Genomic DNA, 19340 nt, shown 5'->3' with positions numbered 1-19340 from the left:
GCAGAAAGCTTTTCACTGAAACAAGTGGAAATGCTGTTTATATCTGTTTGAAGTTGATATTTCTTGAGTTCTTGATTGATTTCTTGATTGAAGATTCAAATGAAATGTAGCAATGTCATCAGCAAGTTTCAGCTCAAGAAAATAAGAAAGAGTATGTGGAAGGGGAGACAGGACTTTGTGATTGTACTTCTAATTAACTGAAAAGTCTGTAGACTTAATATTTTCTACCATGTAGCAAGTGAACAAGTGCTAATTCATATACTGAATAAAGACTAGACTTAACAAATCTTTTGGCATGTGGAAAATAATGAAAGCAAAATGCCCAACATGCTTTTAATTATTTAATACAATAAAATCAAACCCTAGTGACATCCCTAATTCTTTTTTTTTTTTCTTTTGCTCTCAGCTTTCTTTTTTCTAACTCGCTTCGTAGCGAGGAAACTTTTGTCAGCTCAGTAGATGTTCAGGTGGAGGAGTGCAATTTTACCATTAAAAATGGAGCAATTGAAAGCTGAGCAGTTAACAGATGTCAACATGACAGAAAAATTACTTATTCGTATTAACTAAAACAAAAATTTATTTCTTCTAGTATCATGTCTTATTTATAGTTTCTTCACAAAGTGATGCGTTTGTGTCTTAAGAGAATTCAGTAAAATGAACAGTTGTATTGCAATGATGACACTTAGCTGAGAACCTTTGACTTGACTGTTGCCTAGACTGCAGTATAAATATATTCAACAGTCCATAATTCTGTAAATTACTGCTTGCCGATAAAATAAGACTGCTTAGTAGATATGCACTTTCTCTGTATGTTTATTTTAGTAACTAAATAAAGGTTTGTTAATGGCTGGTTTTGTGAGCTGGTGCAGGAGCCCACTCCATTCTGTTCCTTCCTGTGTTGCACAGAGTTATTTGAGGATTTTTCTGTCTTTTCTTTCCCCCACGTTAGCCTATCAATTGCAGTGAAGTTACAGTGGATGGGCAGAAGCAAAATCTGACCTGTCCACACTGGGAGATGAAAGAAAGTACTTTACACTTGGATATGGAAGCCAGTTAATAATGGCTGTATTAATTTTTTCCTGAGTACTTCAGGGAAAAAATAATTCCTATGGAAGGTCAAGTATGCTAAAGATTAAGGGAGGGCAGGAAAACCAAAACCAAATGAAAAAACAACCAAAACTTTAAGGAATAATAAATAAATGTGACTGAGGCTATCACAGACTCCTGGTATCTTTTTCTCCTGTGGGAATCTCTAAGAACAGTTGAATAACATCTCTGTCTCATCTTTAAGTATAGCCAGAATAGATAGCCTTTAGGCCATGCCTTGAAAATTACAAACTCTTATAAAAATACTATTATTAGAATTAAATATAATGCCAAGCTGCTCGTCACTCCATACTGCAACAGAAGACCAGGAGACAAGAAGGTACATTTTAATGAATGTTTTGATGCAGCTGTCCTGTGCCCTTGACCATCTTCTTTTGTCTGCTTACAGAATGTGCATGCTTTCCTGACGCACAACTTTTCTGTTCCATAAAAGCAAATCAGATTTGTCAGAGCAAACCTGCTGTATGAACAGTGGAAAAAAAGAATTTCTGTATTTGTAATCCCCTCTTTTGTTTTCTCTTACAACATGGGTTACTGTAAAAGCTGGATAGCTGACAGATTAAAAATAAATAAATAAATAGAAACAAGACTGTTGGTTTTGGCAGTATCTTTTTGTAAACAAGTGACGTAAATTGCAGCAGAAATTCTAACATGAAAAAGGAAGAGAACCAGAAGACTTGAAAATACAGCACAGAGCAGAGTCCCCACCAGATGGTATTTTTAATAAATTTATCAAGCTGATATAAAAGATGATAACGTTCAAAATGGGGAGTGGCAGACCTTCCTAGAGAGAAGGAACAGAACGGCACCTTCTGCACACTGCAATTAGTTAGAATCACTTTCTAATTAACCATTGTAGGGAAGACCAGAATGGTATTAAAAACACACTAAGACAGTTCCTGTGCGGTTGTTAAGGAGTTTGACTAATCAAGGTAACATCTTCTTAGGAGGTCACAATTAGTGCAGAAATTTAAATGTGAGAAGGAGTGGGATGATGCTCAGAGGGTTTGCAGATAAAATATTGGATGAACTGAGCTGTCCTGTGTTCAATTAATGCCTTTACATAGCTCAGAGGGTGTCCAGAGCATGCAATAGAACCTCAACTTGAACACTGATTTTGACACTTCATCTTTTTTTTTTTAACCAAGATTTCAGTAGCTTCCTCTTGCTAAAAAAAGCAGCAATATATAGAAGATGCTTTAATGCCTATATAAAATGGATACTCAGAGAAGTTCCCTTACTTCCAGGGAAGAGGGGAAGAAAAGGAAGCTAAGGCACACTTTATTTTGATGCCAGTACTTTTAGTTTGGATTGTTAGTCTTTGCTTTATTCAGATTGTTCCCGGTGAAGTACTTCTAATGTCTACCACCTGCTCCTCCATAAGTATCTGGAGAGAAGGAGGCTGAGGAGAGACTTTATCACACTCTACAACTACCTGAAATAAGGTTATAGTGAGGTGGGTGCTGGTCTCTTCTGTCAAGTAACTAGTGATAGGACAAGTGGAAATGGCCTCGAGTTGTGCCAGGGGAGGTTTAGATTGGGTATTAGAAAAAATTTCTTTACTGAAAGGGTTGTCAGGCATTGGAATAGGCTGCCAAGGGAAGTGGTGGAGTCACCATCCCTGGAGGTGTTAAAAAAAACATGTAGACAAGGCACTTCAGGATGTGGTTTAGTGGGCATGGTTGATGGTTGGACTCAATGGTCTTTTCCAACCTAAACGATTCTATGATTCTAATCTGGGAATTTCTGAATGTCTTTTCAGCAATAGGGAATCAAGAGGTTTCTAGAATAATAATATGGAAGTTTTAGCAACTGTTTTTGAGCAGAGGTGATACTACATTTGATAGATAGTGCAGTAGATTTTTCAGAAACCATTGCTTTTCCACTGCCTTGGACTATTACTTGGCAACAAGCTTAAACTTTTTTCCTGCTGTGTGTCTTATGGTGTTTGGTTGGTTGGTGGTTTTCTTAAGATTATGCTCCTGACACCACTAGCACACTTAAAACACAGAATCTTAGATCTTCATGGAAAATTATCTCTTTTTTTGGGTGCTGGAGACTCTTACAATTAGCTCTGAAATTTCACATAGCTATATTTCAACCATTTTCAGATGTTGTAGTATTTTAGATACATATTTTACAGACAACTATTAAAAGTATGTAATTAAGTTATCAGTGTGCCGAGGGCTTAAAATGGTACATTTACATCTGTACTATACGTGACTTGTTTTTTCGTGAAAATTCTAATAATGTTGGGTTTATGTCTTCTGCATTTCCAATTTTTTTGTGCCATTTTTGTTTTGGCTTTGTTGTTCTTCTGATTTACAAAAATTTTTGGCATGAGATATTGTGAATTTGGAAATTTTATTGTCATTCAGATAATTTTTGGTAACTTATTTTTCCTCTTTCTTTTAAATTGAATTACCGCACAGATTGGTTGTCTTTTATCAGAGGCTGACACACAAAATCTTAACTTTTTTTTAATATAGCCTGTGCTGAAAGAATTTTTGTTATCATTTAGATAAAACGATCAGTGCTTTCAACACGTTCCCAAAAAAAACAAAGGCTCAACAGGCAACCTTGATTTTTACATGTTCAGGGAGCATCATTTTTCAGCCTTGTTAATATTATTTTTTTTACTGAAAAAGAGAATAGGGAGAGGTTGAAAGGTTGAGGATGATAGTTAAAAACTGAGCTTTTTAGGGAAGTGCTGGACATGACTAGGGTGTCTTAAACAGCTTTTTTTTTTTTTTTTCCCCCATCCATTATCTTGCTGGAAGGTGACATTCAAAAAGCTAGGGGTTCTCTCTGAATTACAAACAGAAAGAAAGTACCATACTTGATTAAATGTTAACAAAGGGAAATAATAGGTAATTCCAAAAACAAGTGTTGATACACTTGTAAAACAGTACTGGAAAAGTACTCTATGCACAAGAAAATACACTTCCTCATTACAGCGTGCTCCCAGAGGAGCTGCTGTTGTTGATTTTTGATGAAATTGCTGAAATTATGTCAAGTTCTAACTGTACTATGAATTGTGTTTGATTTGAAAGGAAGGGGGGAAAGTACTTAGCACTGGATTTAAATCACATTAAGCAGGACTAAGTAAGTACAAGAGCATTCTTCTTCTTAGAAAGTTTTCTGGAAACCAACACTAAAGTTATGTCCTTTGCTAAAGAATAACAACTCCCAAAGCTACTTTTTTGAGGGGTTCCACCCCCCACCCCCCACCCCCTGAGTATGTAATGTTCCCCTGCTTCTAAAAATGCCTACTAAAGGGTTATATTATGCTTTACCTAATTTGGTTTATAACAGCAGTTTCCAAGCTAGAGCGTTCAGTTTTGGATGTACCAGGGAGAAGGAAGAACTGAATTTAGGGGATAATGGCACAGGGACCATAGTGTTGGATATGTACACTGATTGCAAGAGGGGTTGTAGAAGTGAAAAAAAGAGTTAATTACAGATGTTCCAGCACCAGGTAGTAGTTTAGCACTGGCCTGTGGAATTAGAATTGTAATCTTACTTTTTTTTTCTTTTTACTGAAACTCCCTTCTTGTCATGATTTTGCCAGGAATGCTTTTACTAATTTGAAAATTCTTTGAGTTGCCCAACTTGCTCATTATCCCTGTAATATTCAAATAACTGCATGTAAGGGTTATATGATATCATATTTCATTATATTGCATAATGAAAGAAGGCAAATTTGATATTCTGCAGTAACACCTTTGACTTTGTTGGGCATAGCAGGCTGCTGCATGCTGGCATTTTTATGGCTGCATATAGGATAGAAAAAAGAATTATCTGGCAAAGATCTTTGATGAAATTAGCGGGGGGGGGGGGGGGGAGTACTGTATAATTCCTATCTCCTGGAGGAAAATCATTATCCTGTGTTTTGGCCTTCCTTTCTTTTCAAGAGGATGGGTTTTAGGTAGTATCTTTTCTTTTGCTGTTGGGATTTTATAATTTCTTTTTTGTGGCAGTCAGTCATACCTTTTTCATGTCTCTTGATGGAATGAGAAGTACTTCTGCGCTTGCTGTTCCATTTGTATGGCAGACCTATTGGTGTCTCCTTCCATCTTGTAGTCCAATACTTGTGTTGAAGGGGTTTGCAAGTATTAAAAAGCATTTTGACTTTCTAAATTCTGGGGTGCAATTTCTCATCACAGTCAGAGACTGTCAGAAGTACCATCAGGTATGTGTAGAGAATAGCCTCCTGAGCTGTAAGACTTCAAGCCCTGGTTTTGAAGACTTTGAGTCCTGACTTCCCACAGTCCAGATCAGTGCTTTAAACTATCTCCCACTTATTTCTTTCTCTTCTCTCTCTCTTTTTTTTTTTTTTTTTTGGGGGGGGGGGGGCAGGGTAGGGGAGTGGTGGGGGGGGGGGGTGGTTTATCATGAAAACAGGAAGAAATTGTTTGAAAATTTCAGAAGTTTTGCTGGACAAGCTCTTTTTCCCCAATTGTATTAAAAGAGTGCTTTCATATCACCAAGACACAAATCCATCTGTTAATTTACCAAGCTATTCTGGGATCAATGCTATAAAAATTATCTGTACCTCTTGATTCTGCTTCATAGTTCATGTTCTATAAGAGTTATATTTCCATATTTGATCATACTTTCATCCTTTTTTTTTCTTTTTTTTCCTAATTCTTTGCCAGAATTAAAGACCGTTGGTACCCGAACTATTTTCTGACTGTCTGTTGTCTTTGTGTTTTTAATTCACAGTTCCCACTGAAAACATTGCAACAATTGCAGACTGTGCCAGTGTGATTGAGGGTGTAAGTCGCAGTCGCAATGCCTTATTGAATGGAGACACAAAAAACTATGATTGGGATTCTGGGTACACGTGCCATCAGCTTGGTAGCGGAGCAATTGTAGTACAGCTAGCACAGCCCTACATGATTGGATCAATAAGGTAAGAGGGTTTATTTTTCTCTAAATTAAGAGCAACAGTTGCTGAGCACAGCTATTTTCTTTAGAGTATATGACATTTGGAAATGATGGTAATTAGGGGGCTAGTTTAGTAGTTGTCAATTGGATTCTTACTTCAGTATAACTGGCATGTTAAAAATTGTGTGAATTATATGTCAAGATACAGCAGTGCAATTCCAGAAGATGCTACATTTCAGATGCATAATAATAGTAATAGTCAAATTTTAAGATGAAAGATATATACTTATATTAAAACAGAAATCTAATTGCAGCCTCACTTGTGGTCAAAGTAGGTGCAGTTCCTCATATCCACCTCATTGTGAAAACACAAACATTTATTTTAGAAAGCTATCATCTCAAGTAAGCCAGGTTTCCTTTTCACTGTACAATTAGTACTAGTTCTTACTTGAACATGGAGTGTATAATAATGGTACAGTAACCTGAATATTACTTTACAGTGTTGGATTAATGAATGTGTTCAGGTCTAGATTTGAGTTCATTGAGCTATTCCTACAGTGAATGTCTGTATACATATGAAGAACAAACTTTTGGCTAATGTAGAAGCTTTGGAAATAGATTGGAATGTGGGATTGTTCACAGGTGAAGATTATTCTTGCCAATTTCAGATTCTCTGACTATAAATTGTTTTTTTGGTTTCATAAAATCAGACATACAAAACCTTGTCTAAGTGGCTTCCCATTCTTTGTAAATTTAGAATATGTTGTCAGGGACTTAATTTTTATTCTCTGTGACAATGGAAAAAAAGAGAAAGGTTTCTGAAGTTAGAGTACCGGTGAGCAAAGGTTGAAACCTCAGATGAGGTACTGGCTTGCAACGGAGACAGTGTACATATGTACATATTGCTAGGAACTAGCTTGGTGCCATCTGCCTGTTAAGAGTTGCCTCTTCAAACTGACTGATGAGCAAGTGAGACTTGAAAGCTCTTTTATAACTGCCAATTTCTCTTTGGTGTACTTTGGTTTTGGCTTATGGCATTGTTAATATGGTTATAAAAATTTGAAGATAAAGTTTAAAATCAGACATGCAGGCAAATCTCTAACCTAACAAAAGTACTGTTTTGTCCGTATACTAGCTACAAATGTTATGCATAGTACAAGTCCAGCGTTGCTCTCACTGTGTGAAGCAAGTTGAATAAGTGTAGTTGGCAGCTTTCCATGCTCAATGTTTTATGCTTTTGAGTTTGGTGGTTTTAATGTTCAATTAATTATTGCATCTCAAGTAGAAAACCTGGAACACAGAGTACTCAGATTTCTTAAGAGGTAATTGAAAATGTAATTGCATCATTTTTATGCCACTTTAAACTTAAATTTAGGTAGCAGTAGAAGCTTTGGCCACATGAAGGAGTAAGAGAAGAATATATAAAACTAAAATGCATAGTCTCTCAGTTCATAGTCTCTGTCTTCCTATCTTATTATTTTCTGCTATCTTTCAATTGGTGAATCATACTATCTTTTTAAGTCAGTGCAAAAAAAATTACTTTTCTATATTAAATACTATGGTAGTGTTTATTCTTGAGCAGAAGATTTTTAATAAGTCTCATTATTAAAGAGTGTGTTAGGTGAACTAGATTTCTGGTTGCGAAGAAATGATAATTGTATAATTAGCAAGTGTGTAGAGCAAATTAAAAAAAGCGCCAAACATTACATAATTTAAAACTAAGAGGCATTTAATGATTTATGTGATATTTCATTGTACAGGTATAGGATCAGAATCTCATCTTTCCTTGTCAGCTTTCCTGCATATTTAGTACAAACAAGATGAACAACTTGCCTTAAAAAACAACAATAATAAACACCATTGTCTAGGGTATATTCTGACAGAGGAGACTACCTGCATTACCTAGAGACAGAAATTCTAGCACTATGTCATCTTTCCCTTTTTGCGTTCTGCCTAGAAAAACAAGTATTTTGAGTTGCAGTCATGTCTGTTGCAGATCATAGGCGGCCAAGGGAAAGATGCCCTTTTGAGTGGGGAAGTGAGGTTTCACTATGTGGCAGCTACAGCTTTGGCTGTAGGGTCTAGAACATGATCGGTACTGTGCGATGCTAAAGATGGTGACAATGGTCTCTTTATTTAGCACCAGGAAATCTGTGACTGGTACAGTAATCAAATAGCATATAAACATAGATTAGAGTAAAAAGCCTTAATATTTCATCTTAATGAAAGCAAGAGATTTTTTTTGAACAGAATGTTTTCCACAACTGATTGAACTGTATTCATTGCCTGTTTTCCTGCTGTTTCCTTGGTTGAAAACTCCCTTGACTTCACCTTCCCATCTAATAGAAAAAAATTTTCCGGAGCATTTTCTTTAGGCTGGCTGTACACTGTGACTGCAGAACTACATGAATTGTTCTACCCCAGAAACTGAGTCATTAGACCTGTGGGTTTGGATTCTAAATGAATAATTGGGAATTAAAGTACACATCTTCTAAGTTCAGAGGCATGAATGTGCCATTGAATATATTTGTATCAGAGAGAATAAATACATGAGCCTTTGAAAAAAGGTTAGTAGCTGCTTTCAGTATATAAAAATCGGAATACCACTGGAGAGAGCCTCCCAAGTCAGAATGTGTTACCACGTCAACTAAATTCTGAGTATGAAAAAGGCAGAAGAACTCTTGGTACTCAAGTATGCATTAGAAATGCATAGAGAGTTTAATGTTTCAGGAGTATATCTTATATGCATGCGTTCTGCACAAGTCACCCTGTCTTAGAATCGTAGCACCATTTCGGTTGGAAGGGTCTTGAGGAAGACATCTAGCCCAGCCTGTTCATCAAAGGGAGGGTAAGCTATGAAGAAAGACCATCCTACTGAAGGCTTTGTGCACTCAGGTCTTGAAAACCTCCAAGGAAGGCAATTCCACAACTCCTCTGGGTAGTCTGTTCCAATGTTTAATTATTCACACAGTGTACCTTTTTTTTTTTCCTCATGGTTCCTGTTTTCCTATGCCTCTAGTCCATCTGGAACGTCCTGTTTCAATTTTTGACTGTTGTCTTTTGTTTTTTCCCATTGTGCATCTCGATGGAGAGCCTGGCTTAGCCTTTTTGATAACTTGCTCTCAGGTATTGAAAAGTGCTGTTAGGTTCCTCTCCAACTGCAAGCCTTCTTAGGCTAAACAAGCCAATTTCCTCAGCCTCTTGCACAGTGTGTGTGCTCTAACCTCCCCATCATCTCAATAGTCCTATGCTGGACTTGCTCAGATCTGTCAGTGTTGTAGTTGGGTCCAAAATGCGATGCAGTATTCCTGATGTGATCTAACAAGTGTCAAGTAAAGGAGACTAATCTCTTTCCCTTTTTCTGCTGGCTCAGTTCCTGTTGCTATAGCTCCATGTGCTGCTAGCCTTCATTGCTGAGAAGGCACACAGCCAACTAATGGCATCTTCTGTTCTAGTATGACTCCCGTGTCCTTCTTAGCACAGCCAGACTGTAGCATTTACTGCTGCAGTGGATTAGTATGTATGAGGTACAGGATTTTGCTTTTGATCTTATTGAATTTTATGACGTTCTTTTTTGCCCATGCCCTTAGTCTTTCCAGAGGCTGGCAATCAGTCCTCCTGAATGGCAGCTGTACTCTTGAGTGTATCGATTGCATCACACAGTTTGCTGTCATCTGAAAGCTTGGTGTGGGCTCATTCCATCTACTTGTCCAGGTCGTTGAAAAAGATATTAAACAGGAAAGGTCCCAGAATAGACTCTAGAGGAACTCCTCTTGCATCCAGTCTCTGGGTGGATGATGAACTGTTAACTGCTACCTGTTGCGCTAAACAATCTAGCTAATTTTTACCTGTGTTGTAGTCCACCCATCTAAACTGTAACATTCCAACTTGGGTACAGGGATGCTTATGTTTAAATCTCACAATGTTGCAGGGAGTGAGCTGGATAAAGCTTCGTTCCTCTTTTCCTTCTCAATCCTAAGGGCAAGATTTAGTATCAAGGGCCAATTTAGCTTTTTATTCTAATACGGAAAGTTGTAGGAATGTGGGCAATTTTGCTATAAACAGATGCATTTCCAGGGAGAATAGTTCTGACTTTTTAAGTGGAATACTCTTCTTCCTGTCATTTAATATCCATCTTATCAAAACATAGCTTCTCTACAAAAGTTTAGCCTGGTAGTTTGCCTGGAACGTGTTTCAAAGATTACTGTACCTGGCATAAAAAGTGGCCCTTGTGCTCCGTGTGCACTAGTGAATATTCATGTAATCACCTGGAATTTTTTCACTGCTTATCTAGAAAGGCATTTCATGCAGAGTAAATTCCAAATAGATTCTGTCATCAGTCTCCCTCCCCAGTATCTCCTAAAAAAGCTACTGCAGGGAGTTGAAGAAAGAACTTTTTATTTTCTTTCACATGTCCCAAAGAAACAAAAATCTACATTTAGCATTCATGCTAAGTCACTTTGGGAAAGATTGTGCCAACTTTCATTCATTCATTATTTACTTTGTAATAATTCTAAGCCATATGTCTTTTTAAACCTATTTAACTTGGGCTATGTTGTTTTGGGAGAGAGCAATTATACACATTCTTAAAAGGAACACATATGTCCTGTTAGCTTTCTGCTCTAAAGCCAAGTCATTTGTGTTTTAATTAGAGTATTGTTAGTTGAAATTACAGTCACCAGTGTGCTTCTGATATTCAAACTCTTGATCATAGCTTTGAAAACATGGATCAAGCAAACAACACTGAGTACCCATGATGAAAAGGATCCTATTGAAAAGCATAATTAGCTACTTTTTAATAGCCTTTTTAAAAGAAAGCAAATTGATGTATGTTTTTGCTTTACCCTCTTTTTATCACTTAGAAGACTTTGTTTAAATACAGATCTTAAATCAATTCAGGTTCTGTTGTTTACTAGTAGTTACCAAATCCAGGATTTTAATCCATAAACTTTTTAATATTTTTTTTTCCCCTTACAAAAAAAAATGCACTTCATTCAGTCTCTTCAGTGTTTGGAGACCTTCAAGCTATAGAAAAGTAGAATGAGGAGGATCTGATGAACCAGAGGGAGAGCAGTTGGGGTTGGGTGGTTTTCTTCTAGGGTGTGGGGTATGGGTTTGGGGGTTTTTTGTTTTGTTTTGGGTTGTGGGTTTTTTTAAGTCTTTAATGATGCCACAGGCAACTTTTTTTTTTTTTTTTTTTTTTTTTACTAGGTCAGCTCTGAATTTTTTAATTTGCAAATAGTATTAATATGTGCTAAAAGGCTTCTGCTAAAAGTGTTTTATTTTGGCATCTTAAAGCTATTTTTGATAGCTTATTATTTTTTTTATAATATTAATGAGCTGGGTTCACTTGAGAGCGTCTAGGGAGTTTATTTTAAATCTGCTTGTCCGGTAGACCCAATTCCACTTTGAATGCTGTGATTCCAAAACCTAAAAACCAGAGCTAAACAAGATTGTTTTGAAAAGAAGGTAATAGCACTGGTTTTTAGGGCAAAGATACAGACACATGTGTCCTTAATAACCAAATTCCGAAGATGGTCCCACTTCTGCTTGGGACAGCATCTCTCTGTAAGAGGGAGGATTCTGCATTCAGCAACTGGCTAGGTCATTTTCCCCCTCTAGCAGTGTTGGTTTTTAAATGTTGAAAGTGAGCAATAATTTTTGCAGTTACATTCCTCCTAGAAGAGGTAGCAGCTGAAAGCAAGAACGACTTTCTCAACTGGAAGAAAGGCATTTATAATATAAAACTTGGGCACTCTTCTGAAAGGCGATTAAAGAGGGACAGCTTGAAACTCTGTCTGGGAAAGTCTGTAGTGTGGCACAAGTTCCTTTTCTTTTTGTGTGTGTGTCAGCTATTTTCATTGATAATCAATGGATCCTTATCTATTGCACTTTGAAAAATGCTGATCTGTGGAAGTTCTTTCTCACAGCTGGAGAAAGAAGCCAGGTTAGACATATTACCTGGCTTTTGCACTTCTCTGTCTCTGTGTGTGGCTGTAGTTATTCTCATTTAGGTAATCATTGCAGTTACAGCTATTTTGGGTAGCTAGCTGTGCTTTGGTTATTTGACTACAGCAAGTTCATTTGCTTCTGTAACAAATAGCCAGACTTAAGCAGTAATCCTAGTACATGTTGACAAGAACCTGAGGATCGAGAGACAGCAGCAGTTGGTAACAGCCAATATATTGCAGTATTTATTTTCCATTTCCATTAAGGGCTCAGGGAATAAGAGCTTTAACAAAAATAAAATCAGCAAAACATGATTTTCCATGAAGACATAATGTGGATTGTTCACTTAGAATATTGCAATTCAAAAACTTGGGGTAGGTTGACAAGAGATCGTTATTTCAGAGAATGGTAAATGCAGCATGTGGTTTTTGCTTTCAGTCACCTCTAACTCAAATAGAAAAGATTTTTTAAATTTTGGTTTTGATATCATGTTTGCCATTGAGTTTATATCAAAATATGGACAACATTTAACTGCTTCTAAAGAAGAAATTGCAGAAGTGTCTGCCTCTGTTCTGGCCAGTCTATAGCCCCTTTAAGTTGCTTAAATACCCTCTTGTCATTTGTGGATGCTTCACTGGAAAAAAAGAATGTTCCATACTGGTTTGCAAACATGCTGGATAGAATTTTTCACGGTTTTGAGGAAAGAAGGCATTCTGTGCTGGATATCTTTCTTAAGTAGACATATCTCAATCCATCCACTGAGAGGGAGAGGAGAGGCAAGGTTCTTGGTTTTGCTTTAATTCATATCCTTAGAAATAAAATGAAATTGAGGAATGATGGTGAGGTTTCAAATATCTCTTACAACAGGGAGATAATCCCCATATAAAGAGAAGAAGTAGAGAAGACGCAACATTTGCAGATGTGGTTTTTGAGAATTATATACTTAAGTTAAATCACATCACTGATGCTTTAGATCTTCCTCTCTGAGAGAAAAGGATGGAAATTGAAGGCTGTTCAATATGTTAATTAGTGCCCTTCCTCAAGAGCTGCATGTTTGTTAGAATGAGTGTGGAATGAGTCCTTGAGACCTCTATTTTATTCCTTTTTCTTCTGTCATTGTAGCAATTTGGTCAACAATTCATTGCCTTTTTTCTCATATTATGATGAACCAGGACTGGGAATTCGCATTTTCCTACTTGCTTTTTTAAAAAAATATTTCTGATGGATTTACCCAAAAAAAAAAAAGAGAATACAGTTAAGAAGACAGTGTAATCTTTTTAGTCACCATAATCTTTTTTTTCCTCTTAAACTGACCTTTCCAAACAGATCTTTGATTCAGGTTTACAGCAGGCAATGCCACATGCTAAATAAATTAGTTCATTTATTGACTTTGAAATAAAAGTAATTTTAAATTAGTTGAATGTAATAGATTAATGTTAGTAAGATGGTTATTAGAGGCCTGTAAGTCTATTACTGGCCTTAGGATAGTAAAAATAGAGACAGTCAAGTTTGAGATGACAGAAACACTGAAGTGAAGTAAAGACCTTGTTGAGTGTTAGAGGGATGTTCCAAAAGAAACAGATAAATTTATAAAGGATTAAGAGGAGGAAATAAAGGACTGGAAGACTTAAGCAGCTTGGTTTAAAGTTTATTTTACTTATCACCCAACAACTTCTTTGTACTTAGGTTGCTACTTTGGGACTGTGATGATCGGAGCTACAGCTACTACATTGAGGTTTCAACGAATCAGCAGCAGTGGACTATGGTGGCCGATCGCACAAAAATTTCCTGCAAGTGAGTTTATTTTTTTTCCACTTATTTGCACAAAGTCAGAACTAGAAACTGGGGTTTTTTTGGTTTGGGTTTTTTTTTTAATCCTTTTGTTCAGCACTTACATAGGTGACTATTTGACTGTGGAAAGAATGATCATGACATAACTTGTAGTTTACTACCTGTAGACCCTTGTAAATACAACTTCAGGAGGTAATAGCTTCTAGTGTGGTTGAATACCTAGACTTTCAAACCAGAATCAAGTTCTGAAGATCCAAATCAGTACTGGATCTTCAGACAATCAGTTTGATTGCTTATTCTCAGAAACAGTCTGCCTACCATACCCTTGGTTTTGTGATCACTGGAAGTTAAACTATGTTTCTCTGGAGTTGACGTGTTTCTTGTTACCTTGGTGTCACGTCACCCTGCATTGAGAAACATGGTAGGAGAAGAAAGAGGGCAGGCTTGTTAAAGGATTTTCTTAATCAAATGCCTTTCTCTCTTATCAAAGCACATAAATGTAATGTATAATATTTGAAGGGGGCAGGGAGAGTGAGGCCAAGGATGAAACCATAACAGATCAGTTACCTATGCTTGACCTTGTCTCTGTTCAAAAGCCATGCACTGACCACTCTGTCTTTGAACAGGACCCTTCCACAGAAAAAACATTCTTCTAAAAAAGAGAGAAAAACTCTTTAATTTTCATTTGTATACTTAAATCAGGAGAAATTGGGCATGAATACTCTCCATATGTATACTCTTGTCACAACCCGGACTGGACAGACCAGGGAGTCATGTTTAATTCGAAATTCCCCTGGGCTAAATTAAGGTGAAACACCACCAAATGATCAGTTAAAGATTTTATTCATGACAGAAGCAAACTGAAATGGAGAGGCATGGTAGTAGGTGGCAGGGTTTCTCACAACAGGAATTGGTGTAAGACTGCTTCTGTAAACTGTGTAACCCAGGGTAACCATACACATCAATTCAGGGCATAAGGAGATCCCTCCTGTCAAGTCATGAGGTTCAGAGCAGACACCCTTGCTTTCTAGACTCCTCAGAGAAGGGCCCAGGGTGGCTGGATGCACTCTTAGTTCCAGACTTGGTCAGTGGCTTTATGTCTTAAAGGGATGAGGTGTAGGGATTGTGGAAAAGGAAAGAGAGAAGAATGCAGAGAGAGAAAACGGAAGAGAGAAAGATTTCACTGGTCCTGGGTCCAGCGTTGGTTCAGTCAGCCAAGGGGTCCAATTCCGGTGGGCTTGCGCACCTGGGGCTTCAGTTTGTGTCCTTTTATCATCCTTGCTCCTCCTTCGGGCAGGCACTCAAACTTATTAGGCTAATGAACAGTTTGTGAGCCTTTGGGCTTGAGGGTTGTTTGTGGAGTAACTTCTCCTTCCCTGCAGACATGGCCATTGTTTGATCTTTGTATCAGAACAGCTTATCAGAACAGGGAGCTTCGCACCCTCCAGTACACCTTCCCCCTCCTGTTGCTGATGTCTGAACTGATGGGCTTTTGACCTTGGTTCCTTGCCATGCTGGGTTTGTATTTAAGCAGAACTTGCCCCACCACAATGTTTGAGACATTAACTCTTTCAGTCTGTCACAACTCTCCATTAGCTTTTCTGCAATTATTTGGTCTGCTGATAAAACCCATTATTCTAGTATGGAAGAATAATTCAGTGTTGATAGCCTTCTTAAACCATTTGATTGTTCTAATTCCAAATAAAGAATGACCCAGATCCTTGTCAGTCATGGGACTGAAAAGACAGGCTGCAAATTTATACCTTACATATCCAGAAGACAGGTATGCTCAGTATTCAGTGAATGTTGATAGGGTATGATCTCCTGGCTGATCCCCAGGGAAGCTCAGACTTACAAAAATCTTATTTCCCTCCTTTTCCCTGAGTCAGCTTTCCATAAGGTATGCTTTCTTTCCTGGGACAAAATTGAAGTCATCAGCTCATATGGGGACATCCCCTACCCATTCTGTATTTGTGCCAACCAAAACAAAATTGATTTTACAAATTTAGAGATGTATTTCAGTTTGTCACATCAAGCAAGAGAGTTATTCAGTCCTTCCTAGCAACACTGTTGATACACAATTTTTCTAAAGTTTATATTCTATGTCTTAACAAATAGTGCAATTCAAACATGTTACATGAAGGAGAACTTGACATGTCCTTTCACTGTCTGTAAAGGACAGGGTATGGATGAGCAGAAAACCTGGGTTCTGCCTGCCAGTCTGGAGAAAGAGTAAAGGAGATTTAATCATTCTCAAAGACATCTCAGCATAATAGATAAAATTCATCTTTTTGTCTGCCTCCAGCAGTGGGAGCACTAGAAGCCTGAAACCACAAAAAGGGAGAGGGACTCAGAATCAGAATCTTTGTATTTTTTCCTTGTACATTTTGATACTAATAGCCTCTAACAGTCAAAAGAAGCACTTGCTGAAGTATGCACAGTGCGGGTGGAATTGCTGATTGACTGCCCAGTTCAAGTATCTACTCACCATGTTCAAAACATACTTTTTTTATTTTAAAGCCTTAACCTTGGACAAGTATAGGTGCATTGGTCTCTTCTGTCAGGTGGCTGGAGATAGGATGAGAGGAAATGGCCTCAAGTTGAGGCAAGGGAGATTTAGGTTAGATATTAGGAAACAAATTTTTACTGAGAGGGTTGTCAAACATTGGAATAGGCTGCCCAGGGAAGTGGTTGAGTCACCATCCCTGGAGTTATTAAAAAAGCGAGTGGACAGGGTACTTCAGGACCTGGTTTAGTGGGCATGGTTAATGGTTGGACTCGATGATCTTGAAGGTCTTTTCCAACCTAAATGATTCTATGATCCCTGATGTAAAGATACCTGCCTTCTCATGGTATACTTCAAGATCTTGATTCAAAACGTAGGTGCTCTGGAAGTTCTCAAAACTGGCTGCAGGAACGATTTTCATGTGTAGTACAGAATTGCATTTTGCCTAACTTCTTGCTCTGGCAGACGGGCATCCAGCTGGCAAAATGCCAGTCTTTAACCTTGAGGTCTACAGACTTAGTGTCCTAGTACTGTCTGTAACTATCTGCTCTGAACAAAGACAAAGACCTGGTCCTGAAACTTACACTTACAAAAGCTCAGTGGACTCCAGAACAATTCAATTTAACAAGGACTAGAAAAAAAGAAAAGAAAAGCATCAATTTGAAAAAATTGTACTTCTCTTTGAAAGTCTTCTATCCTCTGCAGTTACTCTTAAAAACTGTATCTTCTGTATCTGAGTTAAATTGAAAGGTTTGTCTTTGTCCCCCCCCACACCCCCTTCAATTTTCAGGTGATTTCTATGCATTTGACAGCACTTTTTCATGTTCAATTTAAATCTCTTGCCCTTTATGATCAGCAAATTGGATTATTTTTTTTTTTACAGTTACACCACCACAGAAAAGAAAACCCTGTAATATGTTAAATTTTCTTTTCAAATAGGATTTGCAGAAATGCTGAAATTACTTCAGCTCCAAAATTACTTTGATTGTAATGGCAGGTTGATAACTCTAAATACTATATAAATATGAACATGTATCATATAGAAAAATAAACATATACAATAATATGCATATTTATATATTATATATTCATATATATTAAATATGTAAAATAAATATATAAAATACTATATAACTGCCAAATGCTACAAATGTTAGGACAGGTCTGTAAAGTACAGAGAATCATAACTGCATACAGTCAGAGCTGGACCACTTTTATTTTACTGAAAAATACTGAAACATGGTACTGTGACCTAACAAGCCATACTCTTAGTAATCAAAACCAGTTGAATGTAGAACAGAAGAGACATCATCATCCAGTGACTCAGGAACTGGATGAAGGCCCTTATTTAAAATTGTTGGGTACGGTTTCGATATTGTGATGGAGACATCTTAATGAAGAAAATTGAACCAGTCACTGGTAGGAATATGTGAAGAACTGACTTTTTGGTTTAGTTCTATAAGTTTAAAAAAAAAAAAAAAGGCATCTCAAAACAAATTGAAAATGTGTATCTTTTGCCCTGAAAACAAACAAGTTATTTTCACTCTATGTAATTTGAACAACAACAAACAGATGAGATGAAGAGTTGGATTTTAACCAAAATTAACAGATGTTGTAGTAAGGCAGAGATGGTACAGTTTGTCTGGCTTACTGTCATAGTGTAATGGTAAAGATACTCCTGCTGGATGCAAAAGATTGTTGGTTTGTTTTTTCTGTCTCTGTCTTTCCTCTTACCATGGTTACATTGGTATTTTATGCAAACAGCACAGCTCCAACAGAGAGAAATCTGCCTCTGACTGCCTTTTAGTCAAGTGATTCAGGCACTCCCCAAGGAAAAGCAAGAATCAAACTCAGGCACTGCACCGGGGTTTGACTCATCACCAGGTTTAGGCAGACAGTTAAAGATTCCTGCGTTCAGCAATTTGCCTTAACCACACTACAGCGTAACAGGGTGGAAGCAACAGCACCCTCATGTCTTTGTTCTCTGTATGCTTATGAATGCCGCACTCCTCTCTGACCTGAAAGAAATGGATCAAATCTTTTGTTCATGTGGTCAAAATTTGAAACTATTTTTTGTCTCAGCCAAATCCTAATTTTTTAGATGAATACTTGGCCATCCCAGCCAAAAAAGGACTAATCCTGCATTGATACAAAAATTGTCATCACTTAGGCTTAAAGAAAATGAGAAGTAGATATGTCCCTGCATGGGACTATGATTGCCTGTTTGACTACAAGTACCTCCCAGAGCAACAGTCAACTAAAAATCATTATACATGTATTTGTGTCAGGCTAAAATATGAATTCTTTCCAAAAAGTATACTCCAGATTACATCTGTTTCTCTTACAAATTTTGGAGATGTGAGTGCAGCCTACGTGGTTGATAAGGTTTTGAAATCCTGGGTTTACCCTTTCTGACTTTAGTTCGGTGTTTAACATACAGCAGTAGACTCCAGAAAAATAGCTCACTTGCTTTTCTGTGTAGGATATGCTGCAGTAGCAAATGAAAGTGGATGGGGTTAAAACATGGGAGAATTTCACAGGGGCCCACATTTGAAGAGACAAAATACTTGCAATGAGAAAATTTACTTTGCTAGTAATATTCTCTATTCATTTTCCTGTCTTCAAAGACATGTTGATGAGAGTTGTTTCCTTTGCTGTTTGCTGCCTGACTTACTGTCTACCCAGTCTTTCAGTGGAGTTACAGTTCTTTGTGTAAGTCATTAGCGTGCTGTCTCCCAAGTGTCCTGTGTAGTCGCCAAATCATTTTGCTGAATCTCTGGCACAAGGGGTAGGATGAACCATAAACACAGCAAACAGAGACTTCAACAGACACCTTTGATGATCAGTAAGTGGCAAACAAAACCATGAGAAAGAAAAGTAGATTATGTTTAAATATTGGTTTTGGCAGTCTACTGAAGCATGAACTTCCCCTTTAAACTATCAGTATGGTGCTTTGGGTTGTTTTAATGGTATTTTTAATGTAGTATTTTCTGACAATTAATAATTCAATGCTCAACACCAGGAACTGACAGGCTTCTCCTAACCTCCTCTTCTTCCAGTTTTAAAAGGCTGAAAACAGAAACTGGATGTCTGTTAT

The 19340-nt window shown here is 37.4% G+C and overlaps 1 protein-coding gene across 3 annotated transcripts in view; it reads left to right on the top strand.

Moving 5' to 3' along the window:
- The window catches only part of BTBD9 (BTB domain containing 9), a 144170-nt gene that overhangs the window by 94634 nt on the left and 30196 nt on the right, over positions 1-19340 (top strand). For all 3 annotated transcript variants that reach the window (XM_049833816.1, XM_049833815.1, XM_049833817.1), the window contains 2 exons: positions 5833-6022; positions 13633-13740. In XM_049833816.1, the coding sequence (XP_049689773.1) occupies positions 5833-6022; positions 13633-13740 (298 nt within the window). The remainder of the gene's footprint in view (positions 1-5832; positions 6023-13632; positions 13741-19340) is intronic.

This window comes from Accipiter gentilis, chromosome 30 (genome assembly GCF_929443795.1).
Source record: "Accipiter gentilis chromosome 30, bAccGen1.1, whole genome shotgun sequence".
Lineage (NCBI taxonomy): Eukaryota > Metazoa > Chordata > Aves > Accipitriformes > Accipitridae > Astur > Astur gentilis.
Note: the sequence above shows the minus strand (reverse complement) of the source record. Positions and strands in the feature narration are given on the sequence as shown.